The following is a 25228-nucleotide window of genomic DNA, read 5'->3' on the forward strand; positions in this document are numbered from 1 at the left end:
AGTCATTGTCATGAAGCCAGTGCTATTACTTTTTAGCTTTCCTTCTACTTTCTTTTATTCTCACTTGTAGTTCCAACACTAAGAGTTTATCTGGTCAGTTCAACATTTCTCAATTTTCTTCCACCTGGGGTCCTGGCACAATTGCTTTCTAAAAAGCCAGAGAAATATATAATGAGAAAGGCAGCTTTGTAAAAGCTCTTAAGAAAAAGCTCTATAAAAAAAGAATAGGCAAAATAAAGTTTAAAATTTGTCTGCTGAATTTTCAAGGGATGTCTCCACTGCCATGTTAGCTTCCTTCTAAACAAGAAAAAAAAAATTCACTTTCTCTGCTGACTGCCTCTTCATTCTTTACTTGCCAGCTGAAAACATTAGACATTCAGATCTCGTCTACAATGGAAGATTCCAAAGAGACTAAGACAGACAAACTGAGAGATGGGCTATGCTTTCCACCACTTGGAATACTTTTATTAGGAAACATATGCACCCTAAAGCACGCATTCTAGTTCAAAATACAACTCACTGAGCAGGAGCTACCAAATGTAGCTGACACGTGGGTTTGGGTTTGGTTTTTTTGTTTGTTTTTCTTTTTGTGGTTTGTTTTTTTTTTGTTTTTTGTTTACAGAAATCTGATTATATTCCACCCTTGTAACCTTTAAAAATCTATGACCTGAAGAAAGGCTTACGTGCCTGAAAGTCTGTCCATTTCTCCAGCTACTGGAGTTAATCTAATTGAAAAAAAAGAAAGAAAGAAAAAAAAAAAAAAGTACCTTTACCACCAACCCTTCCTTGTTTATATCCTTAGCCCATCAGATACAACAGTGGCACAGCTATAAAAAAAAATCTACAGCATTCCTGATGGTTTTAAAGATAAAGTGCTAGCAGAACCTAAGAAAATGGTTGGCAGGTTGCATTTGCTGGCTTCCCCCTTACACCTTATACTGGTAAAAACCTTCTTCAAAAACAAAACAGTACAGATCACTTCTAATCTGAACATTAAAGCAGCTGCCATCCCACATGATCAGACAGGAAGGTAAGAGCGCAGAGGTCACAGGGTCCAAGCGTAGCTGACAAGACCAGTTTGTTCCCTGAATCTTATGTTTTTGGATGTGTGGACAGTACAAGCCTGGAGCTGTCAACAAAAAAGCATTCCCAAATAAAACCTAGTATCCTATTGATAAATGAGATGCATGAGAATGTAATCGCTTTCACCCACTCTTAAAGTAAATGGCCTCACCGATGTCTTGACATCTCCTGACAGCAGGATCCTGACAACCACATTAAAAGCTTTGCAGTATTGTTGACAAAGAAAGGTCATTATGGATTTTATAACCTTCGTCAAAACTCATCTGTTATGTTTTCCTTTTAAAGAGCATTGTTCCAAGTACTAATACTCTGTCCCCTTAAGTTGACAGTGGTTGACCATATAGGAAAAAAATAGATAGTGTGTACTCAGTATCAAACCTCCTTAAAAATTTGAAAAAAAGGCATTTTATTAAAAAAAAAAATATATATATATAATTCTGTCACGTAATGGATATGACAAGGACACTGCTGAGATCTAAAAATCAGTTAGTCAATTGAACAAGCCTCTGTGAGTGATGCATAAACTCTCTACTAACTGCAGAAACCAATGAGATAGCACAACACATCTCATTAAGCAGCAACACCAACATACCCGAGTTTAAGACATAACATACACAATTCATTTCTGTTCATTCCCATACAAATAGAATTCTACAGCATCTACCATAGCATCCTGAATTTGATGGGGGCCACTGGCTGTTCTGTGACCACTGGTCAATAACAGCAGAGGAGACTGAAGCTGGCATAGAGTAAGAAATCTAGAATAATTTAATTGAAATGGATTTTAAGCTACTACTTTGCTACTGATTTTAATCTTAGTGCAACGACAGGGTTTTCTTTTCAATAAGCATCAGAGTAAGTGAGAGAATTAAAGGAAAAATAAATGTCTTAGGTCTTCAATACTTACAGGTTTGAACAACAGTGGCTTTACACGAGCATGCTGCATTTCTGAGACTTTCCGATGAAGCAGGTCAAATTTTTTATCCAATTTCTGAATGGCATCATACATGGCCTGACAACAAACATAAGAGTGAAAACAGTATTGTTTCACAGGAACTCAATTTAAATCTGAAGAAATCAAGAAAGTTCAATTAAGGGCAAAATTCCCTCCCTAAAACTGGGTAAAATCTGTAGATAATATATACATTCTGTAAGCATATTAAAGATCAACTTAGTTAAAAAATGCAAATAACAATGGTAAACATCACAGTAAAAAGAATTCTCAGAGAAGCTTACTCTTGCAACTTTAACATGGCTGGCACTTAAAGGTTGTTCTTCCTGCTTCCAGCAGATGTTTTATTTTTACCTATTTGGTACGTTTTGTTTTACATTGAAAAGCTATTGACAAGCTCTAAGGTAAGTTAGGTATTACGATAAGCTATTTTAAGTAATAAGTTTCCAAGTACACAGGTAAAAGTCTTATAGGCAGTCACTGAAACATTGATTTCTATATCACCAATGGGAAATATATTTTAAAAAATACTGTCTGTAAAGTCAAGTCCCAGCTGGAATCACCTGTGGCCAGGGATGACAAAGACAACAAGAAGGGCTTCTTTAAGTACATAGGTGACAAAAGGAAGGCAAGGGAAAATGTGGGCCCACTGCTGAATGAGACGGGGGACCTGGTGACACAGGGCACGGAAAAGGCTGAGGCACTTTTTGACTGCTGTGTCTCAGCCTCCACGAGCAGGGCCAGCCTTCAGGAATCCCAGGTCCCAGAGACCAGGGGGGAAAGGCTGGAACAAGGAAGACACACTGGGTTGAAGAGAATCTGGTCAGGGAATACTTAAGCAAACTAGACACACTTAAGTCCAAGGTGCGCCCACAAGCGCCGAGGGAGCTGGCTGATGTCATTGCAAGGCCACTCTTGGTAACCTTTCCTCGATCGTGGTGAATGGGTGGAGTGCCCGAAGACTGGATGAAAGCGGATGTCACTCCTATCTCGAAGAAGGGCAAGGAGGAGGACCCAGGGAACTACAGGCCAGTCAGCCTCACCTCCAGCCCTGGGAAGGTGATGGAGCAGCTCATGCCGGAAACCATTTCCAGGCAGATGAAGGATAAGAAAATCATCAGGAGTAATCACAGCATGGCTTCACCAAGGGGAGGTCATGCTTGTCCAACTTGATAAACTTCTATGATAAAACAAGTAGCCTGGTAGATGAAGAGAAGCAGTGGATATTGTCTACCTGGACTTGAGGAAGGCCTTCAACACCGTCTTCCATAAGATCCTCACAGATAAGCTGTTGATGTATGGGCTGGATGAGCAGACACTGAGGTGGGTTGGAAACTGGCTGAATGGTTGTGCCCAGAGACTGGTGATCAGCAGCACAAAGTCTAGATGAAGGTCAGTGACTAGCAGAGTACCCCAGGGGTCAATACGGGGTCTGATCCTCTGATCCTGTTTAACGTCTTCATTAATGATCTGCACAATGGGCAGATCGTACCCTCAACAAGTTTGCAGATGACACCAGAGCAGCAGGAGCAGCCCATATACCAGAGGGTCATGCTGCCATCCAGAGGGATGTCAACAGGTGGGAGAAATGGACTGACAGGAACCTCATGAAGTTCAACAGGGAGAACTGCAAAGTCCTGCACCTGGGGAGGAACCACCCCAGGCACCAGTATGTGCTGGGGCCAGCTAGCTGGAAAGCAGCTTGGCAGAAAAGGACCTGGGATCTCCTGGTGGTTGCTAAGTTGAATGTGAGCCAGCAATGTGCCCTTGCTGCAAAGGTGGCTAATGGTACCGTGGGCTGCATTAGGGAAAGTACTGCCAGCAGGCCGAGGGAGGTGATCCTTCCCCTCCCCTCAGCACTGGTGAGGCCACACCTGGAAGGCTGGGTCCAGCTCTGGGCTTCCCAATACAAGAGAGGCACAGACACACTGGAGAGAGTCCAGCAAAGGGCCACAAATGTGATGAAGGGACTGGAGCATCTCTTCTGTGAGGAAAGGCTGAGAGAGCTGGGACTGTTCAGTCTGGACAAGAGAAAGCTCAGGGGTGATTCTCATCAATGCATACAAATACCTGAAGGGAGGTGGCAAAGAGGACGGAGCCAGGCCCTTTGTAGAGGTGCCCAGGGGCAGGACCAGAGGCAATGGGCACAAACTGAAACACAGCCGGTTCCCTCTGAACATCAGGAAACAGTTTTTCACTGTGAGGATGACTGAGCACTGGCACAGGTTGCCCAGTGAGATTGTGGAGACTCCCTTCTTGGAGATATTCAAAAGCCATCAGGACATGGTCCTGGGCAACTAGCTCTAGGTGGCCCTGCTTGAGTATGGGAGTTGGAGAAGATGACCTCCAGAGGACACTTCCAACCTCAACCATCCTGTGATTCTGTGAAAATGAGATGTAAATGATGTATGGAGAAATCAACTGAGCCATGCTTTTCAAAACAAACGTGGCATTGAAATCGATTGCACCCATATTTTTAATAATCACAGAATGAAAGATAAAGAATTTGAAAAAAACTACTTATTTTATTGAAAGTGTCTGATCTTCAGTCAATCCCCGAGGTCAAGTTTTCTTTCAGATGTTAAAAATCATGTTGCCTTACTAAAGCAATCAGGTACAAACTTTTTAAATGTAGTATTGTAAAGGCCCACATTTTCAGACATAAAAGCCAGATAAATCAAAGCATTCAAAGTCCATAAGTTATTACTATACATTACTGTGCGATACAGAGAATTCCTTCTTCAGTGTTTCCAGGATTTAGCAACTCAAACGTGATGCTTACACAGCAATTTAGACACACACTTTCTGCCATAAGAGTATAAAGGAATTGGATAACAGAATATTAACCTAGTATTGAAAGAACACTGGCAAAATACTTATCAGGCACATGTCATCAACTATTACTGCAAAAAGCACATGAGGATATTAGACCAGATGAGTTAGAAGGAGGAAACATCTTCAACTAAGGCAGTTTCTTTTGTTGATCTACAGCATAACTAGACAGAGAAATTTTGAAAAAATACATATGGCTATAAAAAAAATTGCTAGATGGATTTGTAGTAGATAGAATTTCAAATTATTTTCAATTTTATTAAAATCAACAGTTAGGTTTCAATACGATAGCTATCTTTCAAAAAACAAAACAAAAAAAAACACCCCAAAAAACTTAGAATAATCTATAAGCCTTCCGCAAATTTAGAAATATCTCAAGGAAGCACTAAAAGACCTTAAATCAGTGTGGACAGTACAGGCATTAAAAGGGTTCACGTAGCCCTAGGGCAGATATACTGGGAAGAGGGGATAACAGTAGGGTGAAGGAGATGGAAAGGGGCTAGTAGGCAGCAAAAGAGGCTACAGCTTCTCATTAGCGCTACTTGCTACAGCACACATTTCCAGACTAGCAGCAAGAATGTTAGTCACACAATCTTAGTCAATTTTCTTCCACAGCATTGCTGAATATACACTTAAGGAGACTTACAAGACATTAATACTTGGCTACAAGCCACTCACAAATTATCCTCCCTAAAGCATGGCCTGAATGTCTTTCACTCTATAGAGTACTGTGACTCCAGAGTCACTTAAGTGCTCACCTGAATAAATACTGGAAGCTTTTAATTTTCAGTGCAGTGATTTTCAATCTTGCCAGCTACTGCTTCAGAAGTCAAAAGCAAAGAACTCACCAAAACAACACTACCAGGACTTTGGCACACTTTTGGCAAGCATCGTGCGTGTACTTTCAAAAGCTGGGTATGTATGACAGTCAGATCTTTCCTATAACTGTGAAGCCCCTCCCAATGAATCACTAGACTTTAGATTTCATATTAAAGCTTAATATTTGAAAAGTATTCTTGCCAGCTACGGTGTGAAAAGTTCAGAGAATATGAAGTAGAAGATTATTTTTTCATTGAAAATGCTGAAGTGGGCAACTAAAAAATGAATAACCAGAAAGGAAGTCATAGGTTATCACATATAGAATGTAAATCTTCCTGAAATATAGTTGTTTAAAAGCCATTTCAGAGATAAAGGAAAAAAAAAAAAAATACCTGGCAATAACTGAGGACCTCCATAAGAGTTTTCTGCTGATCTCCAGTGTAGGAAGCTTCAGTGTAGGAAGCTTCAGATACAATACTCCCCTTTTTCATTAAAATAATAAAAGAAGAGTGTAAGCTAATAATATATACATAGTCTTAGAATATCACATTAAGCCAATAAATCCCAACTTCAAACCTCATGTGTTATTTTAGTCTACCCCAAAACATGCATCCCCGAAGAAGCTTTTCAAAGTTGGTCAAACAAAAGAAAATTAACTTACACATTCATAGTCTGGTTCATACTCATAAATGACACTGTCACTATCTTCATATTCTCCTTCCCTGGTACTCATCTGGGAAATAACATAACAAACTTTTAATGTTTTGATTAATGAAAGAATTCAAAATATAAACTACAGAGAAAACCTGCTAGGAATCCAACTTGGACACTTTCAGTTGTAGCTATATTCCCTCCCCTGGCTACAAAAGGGCCCAAGAAAGCAAGGCTTAACACAGTCATCTCATTTATGTGCCTGTGGTCACGTCACATGAATACTCACCTTACTTTTGTTTTTAAGAGTATCTTACTCGGGTTTAACATAAACCTCTTGCAAATTTATATAATAATATGTATTTTTATTTGGTTATTCTAAGGCTAGAACTTTCTCTTCTAACTATATATGTACTATATAGCTAGGCTTATGTAATTATGAGACTCCATGTAGATTTTTACACTAATTTAAATAAATGAATTTGAAAAAAAATGTGTATTTATTTCAACGGGTATAACACTGCACACAGAAGCTATAAAAATGTCGACGTAATTTTCCTACTGCTTGAAGACTGCTTTTAGACGGGAATCAACAGTGCCACCACCTGGACAATTCTGACATTTTTCTTTTACTGGATGGGAGCAGTTCCTGTCCACCATGTATCACGGATTTCACGAGACTGTTGTTGTTTTGTGCAGGTTTTTTCGTTTGTTTGTAGCTTGTTTTTTGTTTAAAATCCCCTTAAGTCATATTTAATCAGGTCTTATTTTAAAAAAGGAAGGTTGGGGCTGTGGGGGGTGTTGTTTTGGTTGTTTTACAACAGGAAGAATTAAACAGAATTGAACTGCTTTTATAGCATTAAAGACACCTCAACTGTTGGAATTTAAGAATTAAATATGGTGACATGAAGTAAGCTTCAGACTGCCTCAAGTTAAAAATATACGTAGGCTGTCTTTGGACAGAATTGTTCATGGAGGCAAATCCTTATTAAACATTAAGTTTCAACTCTTATTATCCAAAATTGCACAGAGATTTTACTGAAAAAGTAAGAGCATCTACATGGGAAATCAGTAGAAGTTACTCTTCACTGCCCACTAGATGTTGTTATACACACGTACAGTAACCAGCACAACAAGGTTTTACCAGAAGCTTCCATGCACTACATGGATATCCTACCCACACTTCTTCACTGGAATGCCATCAAATGAGCATACAAAAGCGAAGGAAAAATGACGTTCCCAATAACATTGAAACTGACCTCAAAACAAAGGGCTACTATTTGGCAAAACATACCACATGCTGCCCCACTAGAGTAGGGGCAAGTCGTTTTCTTTTATTATGCGAAAACACAAAATCCATTTGTTCAGGGCTGTGACCATTTCCTCTCTGCATACTTGCAGAATGGCTCATTTGTGATGCCACTCGTTCAGCTAGCATTGATAAGCCTTCACCTCCTGGAAAAATGGAGAGAAAGCAAAGCATATCAGCAGGTTTCCCATTGCACTAAGCATTTCACTACAACACACACGCACAGTCACCCTTTTTACTTTCAAACTGCTTGGTTATTTGAAATTTGTTTACTAGCATAATATTAAACACTTATTAATCCAATTTATTTAGATGTGAAATTATAAATTCGATTTAATAGTCTTTCTTCCAAATTCTCTCCAGCCTCCATTTAATTTGCCTTGCTTTTCACTGTTGACTCTCTGTTCTCATTTCCATGTCCAATTGTACAAAGTCACAGAATTCAAAACCCCAACAAAACCAGTTAACTGAAATTCATGCAATAAATCCACAATGTAAAACACGTTTCCATTTGTTTAGTCCTCAGCTGTCCCTTCCCTACACTCATGGGGTCCCCCCCAGTTTTGTCACTGAAGTACTGTGCAATAAAAAAAGATATGCTCCAGGTATCTCCTCTGTTGAGCCAGTGTAGGTCAGGGGACTACCAAACCCAAACTATCCACAAGTGGTACACTCCACCTCTTCACATGTGGGCCTGACACGCAGTTAAAAAGCCATTACTACAGTTTATTACTGCTCTGTCCTAATTCTTTTGAAGCCCACACGATTGCCAGACCTACCTTTTGAACAATATTAAAGGATTTTCACAGTTAAGAGAAAAAGCTTCTCTCTACTGCCAAATCTGCCTGTCCATCATTTACAGGTTTCTACCTCAAACTTTCAGGAAAGGGCTATGGCAGCTCTTTTTAAAAGAAATTAAAACACTCTTAAGAGAAGAATAATTTTTAAAAAAGTAACTATTTCCCCTTGAGTTTTATCTATTTTAGCTATAGATGGGCCAAGCACTATATAGATAACAAGATACAGATACAGATAAGAGAAGATGTTAAATGGCAAGTAAAGCTTAAGAAGCTAAACAAGACCTTGGAAGGTTTCAAAGAAGTAAGGAGAAAAAAACTTAGCTGGCAGGCAACACCAAGTCTCCACCATACTATCTGCTGTGAAGGAGCTTCTTGGCACTTAGGCCAAGCTGAAAAGCTCTGGTGGGGAAGTTTTGTGGATACCTACAGGAAGTTCCTCCTAAGTAAAAAAGGGCTGCATGAGAAAAGTTACAAGGGTACGTCTTACTACTTTTGCACAATAATGGAACTAATTTCATGGCCCAACTGGAAAGTAGAACTAATATCTCAGAAATGAAGGAAGAGAAAACAAATTCAATGGGACAGGGACAAGCTAAGAGAAATACTGAAAAGCAAAGACAACTGCTTTTCTTTTATGCACTAGAAGAGGAAGGGCCAGGGACAGAACAGAAAAGTAGCAATATATTCAGTATCATAAGCTAGAAAAAGAATTTCTTTGCATTAAGAGCCCAGACAAATGCTGTAGCAGAGCTGACGGATGCTACCTAGGCAAGATCTGTGGTAGATTTAGATTTGTGTAGTTCACATCATTTTGAAATCATAATCAATAACTGAGTAATAAAAATACATATGCAATTAACTTAGTATTTGTCCTCTTAGGTGAAGATTACAACCTACCTACCCTCCTCATCCAGCTCCAGAGTTTGCTTCCTTTCCCAGATCATCTCATACCTCTGTCACCGCCCCACAGACCAAGCTAGCGCTCTTCTCCTAGCCCTAAGCACCCCCAGAACTTAAGAGCCTGGGAGATGCCAGCACTCTCTGGGACCAACACCAATACAGGCAAGAGGACATGTTGAAAGCAGAAAGGGTGCAGGGCATCAGGATTAACACACTGGCACAATGTAGTCCCTCAAGCTTCAGATACTTTCTGCAGCCAGACCAGAATGCCACTTCACCTGGAGAAATACTAGGTCCCTGGTTTAATTACATTTTAAACATATTATGCTTATGTTGAACTAATAGTCTTTCTGATTAGCTTCCCAAATTTAGATTTAGGCACAAATACAATGATGTAAAAAAAAAAAAAAAAAAAAAAAAGAAAAAAAAAAAGAAAAAAAAGTGCCAGCAAAACTGATACCGAGTTTGTGGGCATAAATGTACAAGTAGAAGTGTTCTGCAGCAGGCGGGGAGAAAAAGACCTAGATCTGTATCTTAGTGATGTTGCACTTGCTCTGCCAGCTAAGTAACCATAGGCAAGAAGATACAAGACAAAAGTAAAAGAAACTAGTTTGGACAGACAGAATCAGATATGAAGAAAAGGCACTGCTCTACAAGATACTAGCCTAAGATGGTGGTTGAATAAAAAACAGAGAGAATTTCAGTTCAAAGAGTTAAGTTCAACAGTTATATTCAAGATAAACTTATGTCACATTTTGGTAATACATCTCTCTCTACTCAATTTTAACTAGACAATACCTAATGCTAACAATCTACAACAACAGAGCAGTAAGCCCAAAGATGAGAAAACCATCTTTCACCTTTTAAAAAACAATCATACCCACCCATCACGATTCCTTTGTTGATAAAGAAACAATTACTCATGTCCTGAAACCAAGGTCAGCAACTGTCTATGACAGTTTCTTGGGCAGGAATTTTTATTTTCAGTGGGTTTGTTTTGTTTTTTAAAGACAGAGACAAAACCCGAAGTAAACCATCCTCCTCTCCCAAATATGTTTTTAGACATAAATGTACAAAATATTACAGCATACTCTACTGTCAAGTAGAAGACCAAAAAGATTAAAGGTTCTCAGAAGCACCTAACAACACTAGGAAACAGATGTAACTTGACCCTGCTGAAGACAAATACTGATGAGATTCTCTATAAAGTCAACTGGCTGAATAAAAAAAAAAAAAAAAAAAATCCCAAACTCATAAGTGCCATCACTTAGTTACAGTCATTTTCCTTGCTAACTTGGTAATACTGCTACCGGACTTACTAAATGCTCGTAACAACTATGATTAATTTTTGTCTGGGCCAATTGGGATTTCTGAGAGACTCTGATCTCGCACGTTGTATTGGGTTTGCGTGGCAAGGTTTTGGTAGTGGGGCAGCTACAGGGACGCCTTCTGTGAGAAGCTGCTAGAAGCTTCCCCTATGTCTGACAGAGCCAATGCCAGCTGGCTCCAAGACGGACCCACTGCTGGCCAAGGCCAAGCCAATCAGCAACAGTGGTAGCACCTCTGGGATAACATATTTAAGAAGGGGGGAAAAAAACTCCTGCACAACTGCAGCCGGAGAGAGGAGTGAGAATATGTGAGAGGAACGACCCTGCAGACACCAGCTCAGTGCAGAAGGAGGGCAAGGAGGTGCTCCAGGCGCCAGAGCAGAGATTCCCCCGCAGCCCCCGGTGCAGCCCCTGGTGAAGCAGCTGTGCCCCTGCACCCATGGAGGCCCGCGGGGGAGCAGAGATCCACCTGCACCCGGGGAGGGCCCCACGCCGGAGCAGGGGGATGTGCCCGAAGGAGGCTGTGACCCCGTGGGAAGCCCACGCTGGAGCAGGCTCCTGGCAGGACCTGTGGACCCGTGGGGAGAGGAGCCCAGGCTGGAGCAGGTTTGCTGGCAGGGCTTGTGACCCCGCGGGGGACCCACGCTGGAGCAGTCTGCTCCTGAAGGGCTGCACCCCGTGGGAGGGACCCACGCTGGAGCAGTTCGGGAAGAACTGCAGCCCGTGGGAAGGACCCACGCTGGAGAAGTCCATGGAGGACTGTCTCCCGTGGGAGGGACCCCACGCTGGAGCAGGGGAAGAGTGTGAGGAGTCTTCCCCTTGAGGAGGAAGGAGCGGCAGAGACGATGTGTGATGAACTGACCCCAACCCCCATTCCCCATCCCCCTGAGCTGCTCGGGGGGAGGAGAGAGAGAATGTGGGAATGAAGCTGAGCCTGGGAAGAAGGGGCGGGGGGGGGGGGGGGGGGGGGGGGAGGTGGTTTTTTTAAGCTTTGGTTTTATTTCTCATTCCCCTACTCTGATTTGATTGGTAATAAATTAAACTCATTTCCCCAAGTGAAGTCTTTTTTGCCTGTGACAGTAATTGGAGAGTGATCTCCCTGTCCTTATCCTGACCCACAAGCCTTTCGTTATATGTTCTCTCCCCTGTTCAGCTGAGGAGGGGAGTGATGGAGCGGCTTTGGTGGGCACCTGGCATCCAGCCAGGGTCAACCCACCACACGTTAAAATAAATACTATGAATTAAAGACAATCACCAAAGGCTACTTACAGCTAATAATTTTATCACCTTAAATAACCATCTTACTATCATTGCACATCAGTTTCCCCAGTGCTCCACTAAATCACACTGCACAGTTTATCTAAAAACCTCATTTTTTGGGTTAGGTTTTTCCATGACATTTACTTTCCGAATTGCTTGCTAATTCATTCCGAGGTATACTTACTTTATAAGTAAGTAAATACCTGCTGTTTTAAAACGTAGTATTTCAGTGGGTTCACTATTAATAAAGACCTCTAAAGTAATAACTAAAATGTTCCTCTTTTTAAATGCATTGCCAAGCAATTTCTATGAAGTAGCTTTCCAATAAAACATGTTTTAAAGATGGGGGTAATACAGAAAGCATTCAAGACGGCAGCACTGAACATACACCATTAAAACTAACCATTAACTATTAGATCACAATAAAAATGAACAGTAATTACCATAGGCACATTGAGCCACATGGTGAACAGCACTGTTTACTTCAGAGTTTTGTTCCATTGACACGCAGCTTTGTGTGGACAGTCCATTTTCTCCATGGTCAATAATCACTGCTTCAACATCATCCTCAACATTCACAGATACATAATCTATTAGCATATGCAGAAAGAGAAACACGTAAGACTAGACACCATTCTGCATATCAGATGACAACTGTAGGGCTTGTATCATGTCTAGCATTATCTGAATTGTACTACAGGCTAGTTTAAAACCAGTTTCACTTTAGCATCTAAATGCAAAGTCAATTTTAAATGCGGGCATTGAGGTGTTAACACATACTAGAAGGGAAGCAGCTTACTATTGCTTAGTTGGCAGGATTCCTGAAACTATTCAGTACCCAATTCTTCCTACAATGTCCAGCTTCAACAGGAACAGTTATAAGCCAGTAACAAGCACTTCCAAGAACTCCACCATTTAGATTCAAGCATAAGACAAGACATATTAATCTGGTTTTGAAATCTTACTTTCGTAAATAAGAAATGCTTAATACACTTGAAACAAATCAGTCTCAAATCCTAACTGTATATTTGATATTAACATCAAATCAAACACTGGCTCCCAATGAGATGCTGTGCAGCAACACTGAATGGCAAACGTCCAGTACCAATTTTTTTTTTTTCCAATTAAACATACTACATCAAGAAAAAATGTCCTGTTTTCAGAATAACTGCTTTATAGCTATTATAGCCAGATTTAGCGTTTTGGGGAGGGTACAAGAGGGAGTGGAATTTATTCTTGATGAAACAAATTAATGGAAGGACTCATACCATGAGCCACTAAAGTTAGGAAATAAAACTTAAATTCAGCTAGCACACATGCATAATGACATACTAACTATATGAACACATGCTGTATTTTCCACAGGTTCTCTACCCTGTTCAGTGCACAGGACAGACTAAGCTCCAGAAATGAATCAGGGCTGTATGAGTGTAACAGTGGTCTGGTTCTTTAGTCTTATACAAACAATTCACTCCAAATACTGCTCTCTTCCCTCTCTTCCAATTTCTTAAGAGACCAAAACGTGGGAAAGAAGCTGAATTCCACAGGTCATAAAATCTTCCCTCTGGCCAGTACTCCCATCTAATCCAGAAGAAACAATACAGCAGGGTTTGGATTAGGAAAGACTTCACCAAATTGAGGGTCTGTTCAGAAACACGCACCGATTACCACGCAGTCAAAAGTTGTGTTTTATAGTAGTAAATGAGGCCAAAAAGCTAGTTGGGGCATAGTTGCCCTGCAAAAAGGAGTTTAGCTGAGTGGATATGAGGTGGGATATGCCACTGAGGCTCAGACAACAGCTCTTGGCCAGTTTTAATGAGCTGTATAGAAGTAAACAACAGGACTACTCATGAACTTAATTTAGGCACAGCTTTTAGCAAAACACTTCAGTGATGTTCATTGCAGGCTAACATGAGTTATTTGTATATGCTGAGTTATTTAACTGCCTCACAGGCACAAATTTTTTTGACAGTCATTTAGTATTCTACCTACTTTGGGAGAGAGTTAACCGAGAGGCTGGAAAAGTGCATCTGCAATGAAGCAGGTGGGAACAGAATCCTCCCTGCCAACTTCCCCAACGAGTATACCAGGTTACTGTATGGCCTGACAAATGCCCTACTTACAGCTGGGCCTCCACTGCCCTGCAATCATCTTTCTATCCCTAACTAGAGGAAGGGACACAAGTTGTACATTACCTATGCAAATCTGCAACGCACAGAGTTTACCCATATACTGATAGTCTTTACAAATCTCTTGCCTCACTTTGGCCCACGGAAAATAAGGCAGGCAAATCAAGCCTACCTGACCAGCAACTATGTCACTCAAACCTACAGCAGACAGAGCAATGGGTATAGAAGAGAGAAAATCCTGTGGAACCAGCACGTAGCAAAGACAAAGCAGCTCCATCTGGACTACAGGAAGGCCAGTATGATCAGAAGTCAGGAGACTTGCTACAACTGGTTGATACTGAAAGCAAAGCTCGGTCTTCCATACCCTCCATCACCCTCCCTTAAATAAGTTTCCAAATCATTGCAGCGGACTCTGGGCAGAAAGCGTTTCCAAAATCTGTAGCTACAGCAACTCACAGCTGGAAGATAAACATAAACCAAACAGGAAAATACAAAAAGGGAAAACACCTCACTTCCAAAAAATATCTAGTTAATTACAACACATTTCTACAATGATGTAGAAGCAATGCAGCAACAAGCACTTGTCTCTCAAAACTTTTAACTTCTAAAATGGTGGCCAGGACCCTCCTCACCCCCAGGGCTTTTAACTTCCATCACCCATTGCTGAACATGGCTGCTCTCATACAGGGAAAGGAAATTATTCCCTCTTCAGAATGGCACTCTTAACATGGACAGTCAGGAAATTTTGAGATTAGAATACATGACCCATTTCCATGAAGGTTTATCAACATGACTGGTCACTGCAACAATAACGAAAGCTGCTCCAAGAAATGTAGACCCACCCACTTTATTCCATGCACTTCTTCCTTTTCCTAACGTATTCTAGTTTCCTTGCCTCTAAAGTCAGCGGACAAATTTAAATGTCTGTGCTGTAGATTGGGTACATTCATCACCAAGAGAATGTCTGCTCAAAAATATTTTGTTTAGAAGACCTGTCAACAAATATTAGCTAGTTTAAAAAAAAAGGGGGGGGGAGGAGTTGGAGAAGTAGTTCTCATCTTATAGTCCTATACATACCTTATTCAGGCAAAGGAAAACAACTCTTAATGTCACTACTGTGGTCATTCTTACATGTGAAGACAACCCCGTTCACTTAGCCACAATCTTCACACATTCAAAAACTTGTGACAAAAGAATTCCAGCTATTTACTCATAATCTTAGAGAAACTGCAACTTAGTCCTGTAAGCAATTCTAAATATTTCTGATGCTTTTTAAAAGTGCTAGCAATATGGAGTAATACCATATATGTAGCACCAAACAGTATGAAATACATATCTGTCTCTTTCAAGTAGAAACCACAAACTGCCAGATTCTGTGATTAATTTGTGCTCCTGAAAAAAAAATAAATAAAAATGAAACCATCAAGATATCCTTTACTTGTGACTTGTATGAAGATGCAACTGCATTTCTCATGACAAGTTAGTAACTTCATTGCATTAACTAACTCTACTGACACAAAATATCATGACATAGATATTTAGATGTTTCCAGTAAGTCTTGAAAGGAAATTATAAATTTAATAAGTGTGACTACGAAAATATTTTCAGTTTATAGATTTCAAATAAGGCTTTTACTGTGAGGTGAATTACACATTATAGTAAGACTTACTAGATAGGCTGGTTTATCCAGTCATTGGAACAAGTTATCAGTTTAAGAAAACTCTGAATTTCTGTTTGAAAACTGAAGCAACAATCATCTAAAATTAGAAAACACCACCAAACTAATTTCCTTCTCAGACTCAATGCATGCTCTGGGTTATATGGTATACACTATGACTTATTATTTTCAGTAAGGCAGTAGGATATGCTATAACATAAGGTAGAGGTTCATAAAAAATGCATTGTACAGAAAGACAGTTGTAGACAGAACAGTGCTGTGAAATGATCAAATTAGAAAGCCCAGATCGGAGGTGCTCTTTTTAACTTAAAAGCTGTTTATGTTCACCATTTAGAATTCTTTCACCAGGAGCTCTTCTTTGCTTCTGCGCAAAATCATCAGGTAGCAGGTATTTGTAGAAAGTTAAAGGCACTTAAACTTGAGCCCAGCTTTCATAATGATTTACATGCAAAAATGTCCAACTGTGCGTCTAACCCTGCATCAAAAGTTACTTTAGTATATTAAGTTACAGCTTTTTATGCAGCAAAGTAAAACCAAGCATCATAAAGAATTTATTTCCAATAACCAATAGAGAAATATATTTAAAAGTAATTATGACTTGAAAACTTTCTCTCTTCTTTGGAAACTGTCATTTGATCAACATACTCCAGCAACCAAACTACTGCTCCGTCACCTATCCCCAAATAGCATAGTAGCATAGGTTTTGGTGAAAAGAGCTGAAAAAAGAAGAAAAATGTGAAACACAAGAATGAAAGACAAATAGAACCAAACTGCAACATGAAGAAAAACTTGGGGGAGCGGGGCTGGGACACAGACAGACGACCAAAATAATTTAGAGATGGAAAGATGTTGATATTAAGCATCAAGAAATACTAAAAACAAGCAAACAAACAAACAAAACCCAAAACCAAACATGAACTCTTTCAAAGCCAGAGTTAAAAAGACAAACATAAAAGCCCAAAAAACTCTGTAGCAACTACAAATTACCTACCAAAACCAATCAAGCAAAGCAACCCTACCCAAACAAATAAAAGATATATCAAGGAACTTACCTGAGTTTAAACTAAGTCACAAAAGGAGAGCCAGCTAACATTAACTTGGACCACAACAAGATCCTGCTCTATTTCTGGCCTGACACTTATGCTAGCACACACAAAAAAACAGGGACTAACACAAGGGAGAGCACAGGGACACCAGTGTCATGATGCCTTTCAGGGGTAATATCACCCCACCCCAGAATGTCATTGCAGACGTAACTGAGGGTTTTAAGGACATTTCTGCATACTATGATAATCAAAACTACAAGCATGGAAATACAACCAGATACGATGCATCAGCTGAAGTCTGAAGACAAGCTGACTTCATTCCCCAAGTATGTTACTAATTAAATATACCACATAAGCCAGCGGGATAAGGAAGGACTTGTACTGAGCTGGACATTACCTGATGAATGCTCTCACTTATTGTGGAAACAGAAACATAGGCAACCATGTGGTATGCAATGGTAAAGGGAGGTGAATGAGAGAGCTAAAAGCGCCGAGTAGTACTAAATCCTATTCCAACCTCTACTACAGAGTTCTCGGGGGCTGCTAGTGAAATCACTAAAACCAAATCAAACTTCTCACAGAAATCCATTGTTTTTTCTTAATTTTCTATGAATTCAGTTAGACACATCTCTGGATTTCTGCAAACATGATCTCAATACTCCCAGGTGCAGCCAGCCAGCCATGGAAGCTATGTGTAAGACAAAATAGGTTTTATAAAGATGCTTAAATACTGCACTCAGAAAAATTGGGTACCATCCACCTCAAGTTGTATCCTTGAATTCAGCATACTTCTGATAATTTTGTCCTTAATCTAGATAGGTTGTCACACATCAGAGACACCAGAATGCTCTACCAGAGATAAAATGCTTATCAACAGTCTCCGAACACTGAAACAATAGTTACTTTAGAATACTGTAGTCAGAATTTGCATGACTGAAATTTGCAACAGATTAAGACAATGGAATTGTATATTGAGCAAATACAAACCGATTACTATGGTGAGAAGCAAAATAATGAAAGCAGACTTCCCATGGCTTTAGGTCTCATATTTGGATTACTGAGATGCTACAAAGATCAAAACTCAAGGTAAAACAAGTCACACAAAGGGGCCTCTGATGTTTAGTAAGATTTGAGCTCATACTGCACCTTTTGACTGAGGAATATTATTAATGGCACATCTTTTCTATTGCCAAGGAATTTAGAACAGTCTTAATATTTGTTAAGATTACCAAGTTATAGACAAAGCTGATCAGGAGACCAAAAAATTGAGGACAAAGAAGGAACAGACACCCAACGCATTACCCTGTACGTTTGCTTAATCAGGGGTATGTCAGGATTGCTATGCCCCCACCCTCCCACATCTCAATCCTACTCCTTTACTTCATGCTGACACTTGTGCAATTGCAGAGTGAATTGGCCAAAGCCTAACCACACCAAAAAAAAAAATTTTTTTCAGCCAGAAAAGCTCCCTGAACCATTAAGTCACACAAGGAAGTCGGGCATCGGAGCAAGAGGCAGCTGGAACCTCTTGAAGAGGGTAGAGGTCTGTGACAGCAGCTAAATGAGCTTAAAGTGATGTGAGACTGTATAAACATTACTCCTTGGAAGGGCAAGGTGAAGCACGCCACTGGCAGAAATGTACCTGTTTTGATCGTAAGCAAAGCCCGTATAACCCTAAGGCACAGAAGTTGGCACCATGCGTTTGTCTTCGAATGGAAGGATCATTCGGTCAGGCATCTCACTTTAGGAGCCATTACTCACTGCCGGAACTCAGCACCCAGGGCCTGCCAGGGCCGAGACGCCGCCGTTCTACGGCAAAGTCTCCCCAACATTTTGCCACTACGCTCGCCCACCATTTGAAGACGAAGCAAAGCGAAAGCTTCCTGCACCACAAACCACGCCACGGCGGCTGTCACCCTCCGGCCCTACACCGTGAGGTAACCGAGCTGCGGCAGGGCCACGTTACTTCTTCCGAGCAGTTAAGTTCCCTGACAGACAGCGTCCCGCTTCCAGCTCCACCGCCGCGCACCCACGCACGGTCGCACCTCGGGCCTCTCGCACGGCTGCCCCTCTGCCCTCCCCTCGGCTGCGGAAGGGCTGACGCTGCCGGGGCGCCTCGGGAATACGCGGCCCGGGGGAAAACCCCGAGGGCGGCGGACGGGCCGGGAGCGGGCCAGGGCGCGCGCACGCGCGCGCACGCCCGGCCCCGAGCGGGAAGCGCAGCGCCCCCGCCCGCGCGCGGAAACCGTTAGTGCCGCCGACCCCGCCACCCCCACCCCGCGCAGCGCCTTCCAACCGCCCGCGCGCCCTCCGCGCCTCGAGCCCCCACCGCCGCTGACGCGGCGGCGACGGGCAGTAGCGAAAGCCAATGGCGGCGGCTCGCCGCGCCGGAACCGGCGAATAGCGGCGGAGGAGGTGGGCGTGGCTTGGGCCGGCTCGGCTGAGGGCGTTGGGGCGGTTGCGAAGGCTGAGGGAGCGTTCTCCGCGCCCCGGCGCCTCTCCGCGCCCCGTCTCCCCTCCCTCGGGGGAGCGGCGGGCCGGGAGCGGCCGGCAGCCTTACCCTCGGCGGACATGGCTTTGCTGGGGCGGCAGAGCGCGGGGTCCTTCTCGGGCGGGCAGGGCGGCGGAGCGAGCCGCGGCTCCGGCACAGGCAGGTGTGGCCGGAATGCGGCGTTGGAAACGGAAGCGGCTTCTCCGACGTGAGCAACAAACTGTTTTGAACCAGTGCGGCTGCGCGCTGGGCACGGCGGCGCGCCTGGCAAACGGGAGCCGCGGGGGCGGTGCCGGTGCCGCCCTCTCCTTCAGCTGCCTGCCCGCAGCCCGGGCCGCCGCCTCGACCCCGGCGGCGTGATGACGGCGCAGGCTCTTGCGTTGCGGAAAGCAGGCCGGCTTTATCCGTCCTCGCCTTGCTTTCGCGCTGTTGCCATGCTCCCTGCTAGCCGCGGCCTGGCCAAGGGCAGTGGGTTCGGTTTCATGCAGGCTCCTCCGTCCCCAGGAGGATGGAGGGCTGCCAAGCTGCTCTGCGGGAGCCTCTGCTGGAGGGCAAAGTCGTGGGTAACTTCATGTCCGGCCTCTGCGGTTCTCAAACTGCTGAACCTCTTGTGTGTGCCATCCACTGCTCCAGGTTTCAGCATACAATAATGTCTGGTTATCTTACTGCACCATCAGATTCGGTTTTGGTTCTTCACAAACCACTTCTTGTAATGGGAGAAATCCAGTTACAGAGGGGTATTAGCAGCTGCAAAAGGTTGTCCTCACAGAACTGTACAAAGTCAGGTATCGGGGCTCCAGCAGAGTCCTGGCCAGCTCTGCATGTTTGAGGGGGCAGAGGGCTGAGGCGGTCTGTGCCAGCAAGTGCGGTGGGGCTGCGGCCTCGGGGACTCCGTATGTGCCAGCAACTGGGGAGACTGGGATCTGGGGCCAACTACTGGCAGACTTGAGTCAGTACTTCCTTTATCACTTTCTGATCTTTAGCAGGTTTTAAAAGTCTTTTTTTCTCTTTCACATAGACAGCAAGATGGAAGACCAGCATCTACAAGCCCCACCTTGAACCGAGTCAGTGCAGTACATCCAGTTTCTTCACCAAAACACACCAGAATTTTTGATGCATTCCAGTACTGGGCTGAAAGAGCATTGAGTAAGCTAAGAGTTTCACTTTGCTATAAAGCTTGAGGTGATGGGAGAGTGCCTGAGAAATAGGGAGCCCAGCCAACAAGGCTGTATTCAAAATCAGCTTTTATCTTCCCTTTATTTTTTTCTGCAGAAACAGGAACTTTTTTATAATAGGGCAACATTTTGTGTGGATGTAAGGAAGCAGTCCCTGAAAAGAATGATTTGGGAACAGGTAGGTCTTGGGAGGTCACAGGGGCTGAATGGGGTACCAAGACACAGACCAGAAGTGAAGTACCAGAGTGAGGGACAGGGGATGCTGCTGACTGTGGAAAGGAAGTACTCAGGGCAAGGTTAAAGGAATGTTGGCTCTGGAAGGAAACAGATTGAAAAAGTTTTTTAGATATCTGATTTCTGTGGTCTTGTGGGGCAATGGTATTTGGAGGAGCTAAGAGAAGAAAGATATTTAAGGTAGGGCTAAGAGGAGTACAGTCATTAGGAAGTGAAGCTAAATTAAAAGGAATGATCTGATACGCTAGAGGCTGTAACATCTCTGTTCTGAGTTACAGCATGCTGTTTCAGAAGGTTTTGTCTTGAAGATAGAAAGTGGCAGGCATTCCTCTATATTTCTAAAAATACTGTTTCAGTAGCTTACTAATCATGTAGAAGGCAGGATGGATTTCAAAAGAAAACTGAAGGAAGTGGAGGTAGGCAGGAGGTTGTTACAGGTAAAGGAGTCAGCTAACAGTTAATGCATTTGAATGCAGAATCATAGTTTCAGAAGGAGTGAGAAAACCCGATCTACAAAGAATTTATTTTTCTTGGATCAGTTTCCACTAGAATTTCCTGAAATTAATTTGTTGGCCATCTTTCCTGGTACTGGTTATTAGATCCAATAAAATAAATTCGTTTATTTGTTTATTTTGTAGATGCATGTTTTTTTGAGTGATATTAAAAAAAAAGAAAAAAGCGCAGCCTAACATTAAAACTATGGCAAACCCATTATTAGAGGGCAGGGCTTCTTTTATTTGTTCAGGTGCTGTTAGCAAAAAGGCTTATTTTTCTGCCTCGTTAGTACCTAACTGCTAGGTATGGAGAATGTTGCTGTAATACGGATGAACAGTCTGAATTAACCTATGAGTTGATCAAGAAATGATGTTTCCTTGGTCTTTGTTATTCTTTTGTGACTGAGGGAGCAGTTCCTGCCTCTCCTCTCACCCCAGCTGAAGATGCCAGTGAACTAAAAAGGGAGATGTAGGGGCAGTTGTTTCCTGACAGGAACAGTTTATGGTTTGCAGCCTTTTTGTGAAATGGCAATAGTAAGAAGTGTTCATGTCAGAGCTTGATAACCTTCTGTTAAAAAAATAGAATTGGCGGTGACTGAGACCTATTTAGAGTGAAAGTGCATGAGGGCTACCACTCCTATCCATGATGCTGTCACTACCATCGTTGTTTTGCACAGCGTTTTACCTTCTAAGAAAAGAGTAAGCTTCACTGAGAATGCTGACATCTGTTGTAGGATAAACTTCTCTTAACGTTCAGAGTGGTTTTCTGATTTTCCAGCTCTGGGGAAGTTTAAATAACAATGCAAGTGAATATAATGGGAAAGACTGTATTCAGCTGCTTACCTGTTCTGTTGTTCTGATATTGAGCCTATATTGGAGGATATGGATTCCTTACAAATACCTTTCCTTAGCTTTCTCTTTGGGGAGTACAGATGGTATGATGTGAAACCTCTTCTGTTCATACCGAAGTAATTAAAGACAGACATCTTTAGATGCAGAGCTGGACAACTTGCATTCAAAAACTTAGGAAAACCCATTGGAAGGATTCTTATGACCAATAATGTTGGGTGCTAGAAAACTTTCAGGAGAACACTAACGTACCAGTAGTTAAAAATACAAATGAAACAAGCTGGGTAATTAAAAACCTGTCAGCCTGACTTTAATCCCAGGAAGCTATCAGAACGGTTAATACACACTTCTGTCACCAAGTAGAGAATTAAAGGAGGGAAATAAAATGAATGCAACCGTAAATAGCTTTATGGAAAACAAAGTCTGTCAAGTAAGGGCCCATAGAAGTGTGTGTAGAAATCAGTACTGGGACTGCAGCCAGAACTCAGCTGCCCTCTTCCCAGGAAAGACACCCCAGGGCCTGACGAGTTGAAGGGATGTTAAAAGTCATCCCATGCTGTCCTGTCCTCCCGCATCCCATCAAAGGCACCGAAACACCTCGCCTTCTCCTGCCTGGTGGCTGCCCTGTCCTGGAGGTGCCGTCGCCTTCTCAGGCATCCCCACACTCGCCATTAACGTTCCCCGAGCACCCCGTGCCCCATGCATCCCGCCCCCGGGGCTGCAGGGGCCCGAGGAGCCATCGCCCTCCCTCTGCACGGCTTCTGCACCACGGGCTCTTCCAAACGCCCCGTCTTAGAGGTGTGATAACGCCAGTGTCCCTCGCTGAGAAGACGCACAGCCGGAATTGAAAACCGCAATGTTACAACATCAGCCCTGCCCGCTGCCGCGCTTCGCTAGGACAGCCCCGTGGCTAGCAGCAACCCGCGGGGACAGCAGGGGCTCAGCCCCGGTGCTGCCCTCCCCGGGGGGGCAGCCCGGCAGCTGCCTGTGGCGCGTGCCTGCTGTCCTGCTACCCGGTGCGCCATGCTGTACCAGGCAGGGTGAAGGGCCAGGTGCTGGGAGAAGGTGGGTGGTTGCAGTCTGGTCGGACCCTTTACTGGGGAGGATCCCGTGCTTCCCAGACAGTATCCGTGTTACGCAGAGCAGCAGACATGACTAGCAGTGGTCCTGAGAGCAGGCACTGACAGTCGGCACTTGCAATGAATTCCTATGCTAGTCCCCCCTCTGAAACGGGATTTCTGTTGTGGATCAATGCCTCTCTTTTTAAGTAAGTCCAGTAAAAGCTCCAGCAAGACATGCCTCACACTTGCTGGCTCAAGGAGGTTCCCACCGGGTTGCATGTGTGGCCTGAATTGCCAAGTCTCTGACAACACTATAGGAAGAGCGTATAGGAAGAGTGCGTAGGCAGATTTGTTGGGTAGGGGTTGAATTCCGCTCTGAGGAGAAGGTGCCAAAATTTTCAATGTGGCATCCAAATTTTAACACCCATGTGCTTTATTATCCTCCAAAAAAAACCCCAAAACCTGTAACTCTTCCCACGCATGGTTATATACGTTCCTTATATATATCTGCACAGCATGGTGGGATGCTTTGCTGAGAAGCAGGATGGTACAACCTGAGAAAAGCTTGTATACACAGTGATACTACTTATAGTACCTACTACTTATAGATACTACTATAGTATCTGGTTTATATTACCTCCGAATGGGCCTGACGGTGGTATGCCATGTACACATAGCCAAAGGTACACACTGAAGCCTGGATTTTACAGGCTTACAAAAGTCACTATCTTCACATATGTTGTAAATAGTTACAATGATTTCACTTTGTATATATAAAAAATCAATGGGTATATTTTATGTAGTCTGATGTTTCATCTTCTCTTCCACCAAGCATGAAAAAAATACACAGGCGTACAGCGGGCAGATGAAAACCAACTTGTGCCAGCCTCTATGGGCTAAGCTCTTCCTACAGACCTTGTTTATCTATTTCTGGATTGGGAAAGGCACACAATCCAACAGGAAATGACCTACATAATCCTTAACTGCTTGACCATCTGGTTAAAACAAACGTTATTCAAACTGATTCCCAGTTGGAGCCTACTCTAGGACCACACCCATCGGGGCAATCCTCATATCCTTGCAAAGCATGATTGCAGATTGCTCCACAGCATTCCCCAAAGCAGATTTTTTTCCACTCCCTCTAATGCAGCAGACCTGCACATTTCAGCTTTTTTTTAATGCTAATTTTTTAAATACCAAGTACAGTGTTGCAAAGCTACTGTCAAAATGACAGCTGAAACCAAAGTTTCATGGTGCACATCTTCCCCTCCCCTTTTCCTGCAGGTATGCAATTTTTGAAGCCACATGCAGGGCCTATCATATAAACCACTTAGCTCCCATGTCCTAACTTTTCAACCTCCTGATAACCAAACAAATTTAAAATAAAGTAGCATTTGCACTTTTGTGTTCATAATTTATGTCCTGCCTTTTGCCTACGGTTTGCTTTATCTGGTAAGGTTCAGTCACCGGATTCTCTATATCTGATAAAGTTCAGTCACTGGATTCTCTATGCCTTGAGTCTGAAGTGTTGCAATTTGTTTTGTTTTCCAGCTGAAGATAAAGTAGTGGTCCTCCCACTATTATTCATCCCAGCTTCCTTTCTCTTACATGTAAAAGACCTGGGGCAAATTCAGCAGTCTTTATATTCTGGCAAAATTGTACTTGTGGGGAAAATTCCGCTTAAAGTCAATGACCATTTAGATACAGATTTCTCCTTCCTCAGTTTATAAAAAAAATTAAGGTGAAGAGAAAACACGATTAAATGGCTTGAAATGTGTAATGAGCTGAGAGTTACCTTTGGAAATAGCATACTTGTAGTCTGTAGATTAGACTTCACATTTCATTACAAGAAAGTAAAGAGAAGGTGTGATTTAATTGCAGTCACGTTTATTTGCAGTTTCTATACACACTTTCTAGGTAATCAAACTTTTCCAACACATTTTTTGAGAGGGGTTCACAATGAAACTGTCACCGGTTTTACTAAAAATAAATACAAGACTTAAAGTGTTGCACAGCTCTAAAATATACAAAGGCTTGGATTTAATGTAAACTTTGAAAACATTTTACAAAAGAAACCATCTCTGCAACAATTTAAAAAGTTCGTATTTACAAATATTACAAAAATACAAAATGGATG

General features: G+C 42.6%; 1 protein-coding gene across 1 annotated transcript in view; it reads right to left on the reverse strand.

The window, feature by feature from the left end:
- The window catches only part of BEND2 (BEN domain containing 2), a 29659-nt gene extending 11185 nt beyond the window's left edge, over positions 1 to 18474 (reverse strand). Inside the window, exons 1-6 of the mRNA XM_075715665.1 lie at positions 18430 to 18474; positions 12378 to 12524; positions 7632 to 7792; positions 6348 to 6419; positions 6079 to 6168; positions 1991 to 2095 (exon numbers count right to left, since the gene is read on the reverse strand). Coding sequence (XP_075571780.1) covers positions 1991 to 2095; positions 6079 to 6168; positions 6348 to 6419; positions 7632 to 7792; positions 12378 to 12435 — 486 coding nt within the window. The 5' untranslated portion in view covers positions 12436 to 12524; positions 18430 to 18474. The remainder of the gene's footprint in view (positions 1 to 1990; positions 2096 to 6078; positions 6169 to 6347; positions 6420 to 7631; positions 7793 to 12377; positions 12525 to 18429) is intronic.
- Between the last annotated feature and the right edge of the window lie 6754 nt (positions 18475 to 25228).

Source organism: Pelecanus crispus, chromosome 1, assembly GCF_030463565.1.
Source record: "Pelecanus crispus isolate bPelCri1 chromosome 1, bPelCri1.pri, whole genome shotgun sequence".
Classification (NCBI taxonomy): Eukaryota; Metazoa; Chordata; class Aves; order Pelecaniformes; family Pelecanidae; genus Pelecanus; species Pelecanus crispus.